Genomic DNA, 9768 nt, shown 5'->3' on the forward strand with positions numbered 1-9768 from the left:
GATCTGTGAGGCAAAAAACACATGCATATGTTAGGTCGAAAAGTCTATATTGCCTCTTGACTAATGGTAATCTCTGTCTACAACGTGATCATTGTTGCGTGGATGTTACTGGGTGAGCTTACCCTGAAGTTGGCAGGGTCCACTCTGAGCTTGAAAGCGTGGAGCTCGCTGAGGGCAGACAGACTTCCAGTAAGGTCGTCAATCTTTGACACAGCGTCTCCAATGGCCGCCATGATGGTGGCACCATGCTTTTTCACCTGCGCAGAGCTTGGACTCAGATCGGACCAGTGAGAAAAGTAGATCTTGGTCTGGGGATAAGCAGTCAGCATCCTGTAAAACATAATTTCAAATGATGGAAATATGAATAAGTACTTACTAATTAATTAAAACTATGAATGAATAAAGAATGAAAAGAAAGGGTCTCAATACAACCTCCCCAGTGCCTCTCCTCCAATCTCAGCTGTCTTCGGGGCCACTTTGGCCCAGAAGTTCTTCACCACGGCCTTGTCCTTTCCAGAGAGACTCATGTCTGCGTTTTCTTCAGTTGTCTTCTGAACTGAAAGAAAATGTGTTGACTATTTGTCACTATCATTTTTATATAAAACCAAAATGGACCACACCCAGCATCACATTTAAACCACACCTCTGCGATAAAAAAAAAAAAATCCAGCACTTTCCGAGGTATTTCTTGAGATAAAAGTTAACGCCCCTCCTTGTTTTTAAGATATGACTTATTTTGTTGGGGAAGAAACTAATATATTTATCCCTTAAAGAAATTATTAAATAGCAAGAGTTTGTTGAAAAAGCAATGTGATATTTTATAAAATAATGTCCGAAGTGTAAAATATGAAACAAGTGGCAAATAATCTCTCGCTGCCAAACGCTCGTTTGGTCTCAAGAGAGAACTAGAGAATTAGATGACAACATAAGCACTCACAGAATGACACCACATAATCAAAAATTAAGATATTTTTTACCAAAATCTTGGTAAGTAATCATATCCGAGGCATGATGTGCGATATAAAAGGATGACTGGTTGTTGCGCTTCATGTGGGACTGCACAGCACCTTTATCCTTTGTATCCTATTTATTAGAGGTTGGAGAATTGTTCTCAAATAAAATAGGCTACATTTCTTTACTAGAGATGTGTGTTGCATATATATATATATATACATCAGAAACGGGTATTTACCCTACTTTCAGGCCAGCTTGTTGGGATCTGATCACTTACGAAAGATCAGAAATCACTTTCGAGGTTTAAATGTTTTGTACTGTACGTATAGGTTAAAAACAGTCTATAAAGACCTGTAGTCTATAATTCTTATACTTATTTCTATATTTGTTACATAAAAAAAATATGTGTTTGCGTTTTTTTCCTTATAATCTGGTAAAGATTATCTTACTCATGGGCAACAACCCAAAAGCCTGACGGCTATAGTCCAATCAGATGCTTCCAGGACGAAGAGGTGTGGCACTATGTAATTAATAAAAAGCTCCCGAAGATCGGCGTTTGCGAAAAGGTTTCTGATCACAAGCTACGTGAAAACCTTTACGCTGTCAAAATGGTCGAGTGGACAGATGCTGAGCGCAAGGCCATCATAGGCCTGTGGGGAAAAATCGATGTGGGGGAAATCGGTCCCCAGGCCCTCAGCAGGTAACCTGCAGCTCATTGCAATTTAGAAACACATTTATGTATTGAGTGACTTTCTCTTCCTATAATCTTAAAACCGAACTGAAACCAATGCATCTACACGTATGTTTGTCTTTTTAGATTAAAATGCATTTTTTTTTTTTAAATTATATGCATTAAAATTGTTATTTTTTCTGTCTCTTGTCTTATTCCAGGCTTCTGATTGTGTACCCCTGGGGTCAGAGATACTTCAAAGCCTTTGGAGACCTGTCCACCAATGCTGCCATTATGGGAAACCCCAAAGTGGCACAACACGGAAGGACCGTGATGGGTGGTCTGGAAAATGCTGTGAAGAACTTGGACAACATCAAGCAGACCTACGCCAAACTGAGCGCTATGCACTCTGAGAAGCTCCACGTGGATCCCGATAACTTCAGGGTATGTCCCCACCAGCACCCAGAAACATTTATCACTATTAGATCAGGAGTAATTCTTTAATTATTTTTGTCCAACTCTCTCACTTTAGGTGCTCGCTGAATGCATCAGCCTGTGTGTGGCCGCTAAGTTTGGTCCCAGCGTCTTCACCGCGGAGGTCCAGGAAGCCTGGCAGAAGTTTTTGTCCGTGGTCGTTTCTGCCCTGGGTAGACAGTACCACTAAATCTCTGGAGTGCCAGTTCATCAAAGATGTGCAACAGTCATAAAAGTGATTTTAAAATCATATCTCTTTAACTCTGTTGTCATATGCACTAATAAAAACAAAATAAAATAAAAAACTCAACTCAAACTCATTCTCTGTGCGATCATTTCAGGTGTTCCTATACCCGATAATTCAACACTAAGAATCCTTTTGTGTCAGTTTAATTTTGTCTTCAAAAACAACATTAATGACTTTTTTAATTAAGAAATATGCCCCGACTCATTCATTATTTACATTTCTTTGTCCTCATTACAACGTTTTTTTTAAAGATATTTAATATTACATAACGGATTGCCATCTCCTCTGATTCTCAACCAGTATTCATTCTACTATATCGATTGCGACTATGAATATAGTAGTGTTGATTTTTTTTAAAATTATTTTAGAATCTTTGGGTACCACTGAGTTTTCTGAAGTGTCAGTTCACATTTACAAACAAAAAGGTGTGCAGCAGTCTTCCGGTTTCTGACATGTTCCCGCTTTGAAACTGCTGCATAGAAAAATGAAATGCAATAAACTGGCTGCAACCTGTTGTGGCGTGATCACCTGGAAAAGTGCCGGGGTGTTGAGAATAAGGTGTGTGCCCTTGTGAGTCAGCAAATTGTATATTTGTTGCGAGTTATTTACAGTAATTTATTCCTTATCTTTGCCAGCGGAGAACGGTTATTCTGGCTTCTTCAAAAATGTACAGTTTGATATAAAAGGGAGTGGTTTTCTAAAATTAATGATAACAGTGTGTCACATATTGTGAGGGCGCGGTTGAAAGTTTTGGAACTGATACACACCGGGTGCCCGGGTCTTTTAGTACTTTATGACAGAAGATCTTACAAAAATTTTCATGCATATCTCCTCATTATTTTTGAACACACAAAGTTACCACTGTTAAAATGTGCTTTATTTCTGCAGGCGTCAGCCGGGGATTATAGTGCAGCTCTAAATGCATGCAAGTGAATAAACAGAGTTCCTATACTTACGTGATATTCAAAATGGAAAATAAAGAGAGTGCAATCCATCCAGCCATCCATCCATCCATCATCTTCATCTGGATCTAAAGTCAAAGCTCCCACAGTCGCCCAAATGCGTCATCTAGTGGATAAAATTTGACATTGACGAGCTTGTTTTATAGAGCTAAGATAAACTAAAATTAGAGCGGATTACAATTACTGTGCAAAACAGGGGAAAAGGTTATTTGTGTTTTGTTCTCAGACATATTCCGATCCATACAGAGATTTAAAAAGAATCTCCCCCAGTTTAAATCTCAACTCAAAACCCATCTGTTCAAATCTGCATATTCACTGTGAACCCACTGTTTGTTAATTTTAGCTTGTGCTTTTGTTTTATTGTTCTTTTTTTCCCATTTTTCCATTATGTGTTTTATCTAATTGTAAAGTGTCCTTGGGTGCATGTCTTGAAAGGCGCTTTATAAATAAAAAATTTTATTATTATTATTATTATTATTATTATTATTATTATTATGAAAAGAAAAGAAAAGAAAAGAAAAGAAAAGAAAAGAAAAGAAAAGAAAAGAAAAGAAAAGAAAAATGGACAAGAAATGAAACAATTTAGTTCCTGGATATCTCGTTTAGACTTTTACCATTTCATCGTCACCGTCATCCTTTTCCTACTGGTCCACAGTCACCAGATCCCAATCCAACAGAGTAGCTTTGGGATGCAGTGGAAAGAGAGATTCACAACATAGATCACACACCTACTGTGTGATGTTGTCATGCAAATGCAAAAATCTTTGAGGAACGTTTCCAGCACCTTGTTGAATTTATGCCATGAAGAATTAATGCAGTTATGAAGGTAAAAGGAAGTCCAACTTAGTACTAGCAAGATGTACCTAATGAAGTGGCCAACCTAATGAAGTGGCCGATGAGTGTTTGTTGCAGTGCATATATTCAATTCATGTACATATGCATGGCAACATCTGTTTATTGCAACTATATCATGTCTCCCTGTCCTTAAATAATATTTGTTGACATCTACAAATATACTTTTTAGGAATCCCATGAAAATCGAGCGACCTGGTGTGGCACTTTATGAGGTACTTTTTTATTAAAAAATAAAAAAAAGTATAATAGAATTTTTATTAAAATTAGCACATCTCACAAAAATGGTACAGAAGAGAAAGTTATGGCAATAGAAAACGAACTCATGAGTGTATAATTAAATAAGAATAAACAAATAAATACATGAATTATATCATTAAATAAACAACTTTGACTTATTAGAGGAGTGATTGTCTTTCACAGTTGTTTGTGTATCTACAGAATACACAAACAGTTGTTTATGTGTATCTATTATTATATTATAATTTTCAAATTAAGATAAACAACAATTTCCAATCACCTTGAAGCATTAGTAACATGTCCCACATTGTCCCACACAAACGCTCTCTCTGAGCTATATTTGGTTTCTTGGGCTCTCGTTGTCCTGCATATGCATCCTCTAAATTATGTATTCCTGACAACTTTTTTTTCAAAAGATTCTCAAAGTGATTTTTCTGACTCAGAGAGTAATTTCTTGCTTTTCATGCTGATGAGATCTGCGGTAGTTAATTAGGAGTTCATTTAGGTTATTTGTAATGTGTTGACACAGCACTGGTTCATGTCTTAGATTGGGTCTTCATAGCTCAACGTTAAGTTAGTCTGAAGTACTAAAAATAAGTGAAAAGTCAGTCAACGTGCAAAGGAAAACTTCAAATTACCCTCATAAAGCCTGGGTATCTATTGCTCAAGACTAATTCAAAAATATTAATAACAACAATTCAAGAAAGTCTCGCTCCTTGGAAGAAAAATCTATAGAAATCACGGTGAGTGACGCAGTAGATTATGTTATGTAGTAGCGGAAGAATATGATATCTGCCCTCCTTGTTTCAGCCGAACAGTTTTCACAGTGACACAAAACAATCCCAACAGTGGCGGATGGATGTGCGGTAGGGTATAATATCAAGGCTTTATAGTTAACTTTAGTCAGGCTATAATTTGTCTCTGGTCGGTGTCTTTGTATGGCAAACACCAGTGTTAAGCTTGAAGTGAAGCAAGATTACGCTCCCTGTCTGTTTGAAGCTAACTGAGGAGTTAGCTAGAATGCTAACATGATGCTCAACCCGTCAGACGGTCTACCAGATGACCGAAAGTCCTTGTACCCTCAGTCCCAAAGTAGTGCATACAAATGCGGCGACAAAACCAGCCCTATTAGCGTCATACTGGTTAGCTCTGGAAGCCGAGGGAACAAACTCCTTTTCCGATATCCCTACCAAAAGGTCGCTGAGTGTCCGTCATCTCTCTCAGGTAGGGGTAGCATTAGCATGAAGCAGAAACATAAACATTTACGCACACACAGATGTCGCTTCCACGTAATTACATATTTACAGGAGATAATAAAGCAGCAGTGTAATCCAGGGCAGACCAACAGCCCCTTTTGTTGTGATTGTCGACTTTGGAACTGCGGATTGTCTTTTTTTTTTTTTTTTGAGGATCGGGTCTGCTTGTTCTTCCTTCTTGAAGTTTCCCTCTTGGCCTCTCAGATTGTTGTTGGTGGATGTGCCACATAAATTTGATGTACTTTTGTTCATTCACAAGTTCCTCTTGTTGCTGGTGTTGCACCAAAAAGTCATCGCAGTTGTTTCTGTGTGTCTTTTATGCCTAATAACCTTTCTTATAATTGGAAATAGGTTGCAGTCAAAAAGATTTCCGAACAGGATTTTATATAAAATAAAGCATTTACTTGATTTGCCAGTATCTGTATGTCTCAGCGTTATTGCACCTACTGTGTTCTAGATCAGGACTGGCCCAGGTTTCTCTTAAAAATGCATTTTAATGACACTTTTTACCTGGATAATTCAGAGATATATAAAAGTTCTACCTTGTGATAGGACTGTTCTTTCTCGCTCAGAATGACGTCATATCATTCATGAGCGATATCTTTGAGACTGTAGGCCGTGAAGTTATTTACAGCAGTTTAAATACCAGCAATTGTGTTTTTGGCAAATACTGGCACAGTACTGATGCTGAGAGGCTTTTACTAGGAACAGGGACACGAACTAGGACAGTAAAAGCATGTGTCTCTCTAACACAATTTTATGATTAGTGAGTTGAAGTCAGATTCACAGTGGTTCTTATTTTTGTTATGAGTCTAATATGTATTTTTCATAATGACTAACTCTCACTGATATCTGTCCACAAGCAAAACAGCGGAATCCATATGTGCTGAACACATCTGGGGATGAGCTTGATGACCAGGATGGTGATTCAAGGTATTTCTACAATCTTCATTTACTTTTTTTTATGTATTATTCAACTTACTGTTTCATTCTGAGATCCAAATGAGCTTATTAAGCTCATTATGTTTTCCTCCATCATGCTTGTAATCTTTTTTCCCCCATCTAGACACACTTTTTGTTTTTCAGCAATATTATAGATGCTGACACACATTTTAAATCAGTGGTTCTCAAACTGTGGGAGAGTGGGGATTACCAGGAAAAACTATTAGGTTAAGCTATTAGGTTACTGAAAACGTTGAGCTGTTGAGAACCACTGATTTTAATTAATTGTGTGGATGACTTTTAATAAACTTTATTAAACTGATAAAATAATTGAGTAAAACAGTTCAGTATATGATATATTTTTTTTAAAAAACAAAAACGTTCACCTCACTTTGTACCTAATATTTGTCACAGCCCAAGGTGCTGTTTGGATAGACTCACTTTTCCCAGCTGCTAAGAGATACACTCACTGGCCACTTTATTAGGTACACCTTACTAGTAATGGATTGGTCCCATTTTCCATCTGTTTAAAGGTTTGATGTGATGTGCTTTTAACGACGCTCTTCTGCATGCCTTGGGTCTAAGCTCAAAATAGTTTGTCCATTCTCCTTTGTCTTCTGGCACCAACAAAACATTTTCACCCAGAAAAGCACCACTTACTTAACATTTTCTCGGTTTTAGACCATTCTGTGTAAATGCTAGAGTTGGTTATGCAATTTGACTTGACTCTGTGCATGCCTAAATGCAGTGAGTTGCTGCCATGTGATTGGCTGATTAGATATTTGCATTAACAAGCAGTTAAGCAAGTGTATGTAGTATAGTGGGCAGTGAGTGTATGTAACCCCCTAATGTGCATCTTAAGATAGGGCTGTTCGATATAACGATATATATCGGATGACGATATAAAAACGTCTATCGTTTCATTTTACGCTATCGTTTGTTTCATGGTGTCGCAAAATAAACTGTTTACGGCAATATTTTTTCATCGTTTTGATGGTTACTGTAGTGGCTATATTAATTTCTTAAAGTTCTCTCTTTCTCTTATATTTTATATAACCACACTACAACGGACAAGTGCCTGTTTTTATGCGTTGTGGTTAGCAACAACGACGGTAACAGCATCGTGTGTCCGCTTGTTTATGTTCCACATAAACCTTTCACAATAAAGCTCAAGATCCTGTTGAGACTTTTCAAAATAAACTGAATCACGTGAAAGAGCAGATTATTTACGGATGAGAATTTAAAAAGAGCCGCCAGGTGCTAAAAAATAAACCTTAGACTCAAATGTTAGAGCAGGATTTTCCCCGCAGCGCGCTGTGTGATAAATACTCACAAAGAAAACGGCGGCCTTTACAACTTATGTCTAAAAATGTATAGTTTCATGCATCGTTTAAAACACGCGACTCCAGGTACATGACACGCAGCTGGAAACACTTCCCGCAAGACGAGCTGCCCGAGATTCACAGAATTTACAGAAAATGTTACATTTTTGTGATTTATATCGTTATCAGGACGATATAATTCTTATATCGGGATATGAGATATTGGTCATATCGCACAGTCCTATCTTAAGATGAGTTTCTATTTTGTCTTTCATGCTAGTAAGGTTCCATCAAAGCAGTTACTGTGTAACCACACCAGCAGTCACGTTCTGAATTTAGCTGGGACTCTTCTTCATCTACTGAGTAAAACAAAAGAGTAAAACTGCTTCTCAGTGATGCCACATATGTGTCAATAGCTGTATAATGTTCATATAAGTCTGTAAAATAACCTATTCATAGAAGCTTTGTTTACGTCATTTTGTTATTATTAGCTTTATTAAAGCAAGCAGTGCCATTCAATTGCATAAGAGCAGCTTTCATTTGGTGTTCATGACGTGAAACATATCTTAGATATTGGGCAGGTAGTGTAGGAATTTTCCAGACTAATTTAGCAGAACAAAAATAAGAAAATTTTTGTTGAAAATCAGAATTATGATTTTTCTGATATATATTCTATTACTTCCAACCAGCAGCATTTAAAAATTTTTGAAGCACTACATTAACTGTATTAACCATAAAGATAATTCAGACTTATTTTATTGTACTGTCATATTTTATTACAAACTTAGTTACCTTGAAAACCTTTGAGGCGGGTATAGAAGCTCACTAACCAGCACTGCTGGTATTAGAACTTTAGCACACCAGTGTTTTCACATCACACTATCACATGTTTGTTCGGCTTGTTTTGATGTCCATTTTTATGCATTTAGCCCAACTGTGTGTTGCATTTTCCCTTTTGTTTGTTTTTTTTTTCTTCTTTTTTGTGGCCCAATTCCCATTTCAGAGAGCAATCTCCACTAACTGACGAACAGTTGGTAGCAGGGTAAGACGAAATCATTCTAAACCACCTTTCCTTCGCTTAGATCACCCCTGTCTTTTTATCCCCTTCTTTCCTATTTTGTGTCTTATATGGATCTCCAACCCTGATCTAAGTACACAATCCTTTTAAAATGTCGTACAAGAATGAATCAGTGCTTTGGTTTCTACAAAATATGAGTTTAAGGCTATCATTGAAGCTTTAGTCTGTATTGTTTATATTACCTCTAGCATGTAGAGTAAGCTTTAAAGAACACAGTTCAAATTGTGGTGGTGGAGTAAGTCTGTGGTGTGTTTAATTTTTTATTTTATTTCCGAGAGTTAACACCTTAATTTGTGTCCTTTTGATCACAGCATGAGTTACTTAAGTCAAACCAGCATGAGTCTTTCACACTCTTCATTCATACAGCGATTGCACCTTTTCCGCAAAGAGGCCTTTTTCCTCTTTTCGCCTCTCTAGTAGGCAAACAAGTTTTGTTTTCCATTTATACACTTGTTGAATTTAATTACAGGCAGATGCATCTGATTAATGTAACCTCTCCGATAGACAGGAATGTGAAAAGTATAAGCAAACTGAGCTAATTTAAACTTTCTCACTCATCTCAGTTGTGTCTGTGATGTCCGCGCTCTCCCCACACTGCACATTTTCTTATTGGGGTTTTTCCCTCTTTTAGGTTCTCTGACATCGTCCTCTCCACAATCCTGGCCACCAAATCTGATATGTGTGGAAAGAAGTTTGAACTGAAGATAGACAATGTTCGATTTGTGGGCCACCCCACCCTGCTTCAGCATCCTCCTATCATCCAGGTAGGAT

The 9768-nt window shown here is 37.3% G+C and overlaps 3 protein-coding genes across 10 annotated transcripts in view; 2 read left to right on the forward strand and 1 right to left on the reverse strand.

The window, feature by feature from the left end:
• Positions 1-582, reverse strand: part of LOC102204066 (hemoglobin subunit alpha-A) — a 15192-nt gene extending 14610 nt beyond the window's left edge. Inside the window, exons 1-2 of the mRNA XM_005725966.2 lie at positions 433-582; positions 123-330 (exon numbers count right to left, since the gene is read on the reverse strand). Of these exons, the coding sequence (XP_005726023.1) occupies positions 123-330; positions 433-527 (303 nt within the window). The 5' untranslated portion in view covers positions 528-582. The remainder of the gene's footprint in view (positions 1-122; positions 331-432) is intronic.
• Positions 583-1502: 920 nt separating this feature from the next.
• On the forward strand, positions 1503-2414 carry LOC102205114 (hemoglobin subunit beta-A). Its single transcript, XM_005725970.1, has 3 exons — positions 1503-1654; positions 1846-2068; positions 2157-2414. Exons 1-3 carry the CDS (start codon positions 1563-1565, stop codon positions 2286-2288), a joined length of 447 nt encoding a protein of 148 aa, XP_005726027.1. The 5' UTR covers positions 1503-1562; the 3' UTR covers positions 2289-2414.
• A 2783-nt stretch (positions 2415-5197) lies between these two features.
• Positions 5198-9768, forward strand: part of nprl3 (NPR3-like, GATOR1 complex subunit) — a 15291-nt gene continuing 10720 nt past the window's right edge. For 4 of the 8 annotated variants that reach the window (XM_005725971.2, XM_005725973.2, XM_005725972.2 and 1 more), the window contains exons 1-4: positions 5198-5623; positions 6519-6588; positions 8923-8961; positions 9629-9761. In XM_005725971.2, coding sequence (XP_005726028.1) covers positions 5428-5623; positions 6519-6588; positions 8923-8961; positions 9629-9761 — 438 coding nt within the window. In that variant the 5' untranslated portion in view covers positions 5198-5427. The remainder of the gene's footprint in view (positions 5624-6518; positions 6589-8922; positions 8962-9628; positions 9762-9768) is intronic. The other 4 variants (XM_005725975.2, XM_005725976.2, XM_005725977.2 and 1 more) reach the window with 2 other exon arrangements.

This window comes from Pundamilia nyererei, unplaced genomic scaffold (genome assembly GCF_000239375.1).
Source record: "Pundamilia nyererei isolate P.nyererei 1_Seehausen unplaced genomic scaffold, PunNye1.0 scaffold00018, whole genome shotgun sequence".
Taxonomy (NCBI): Eukaryota; Metazoa; Chordata; class Actinopteri; order Cichliformes; family Cichlidae; genus Pundamilia; species Pundamilia nyererei.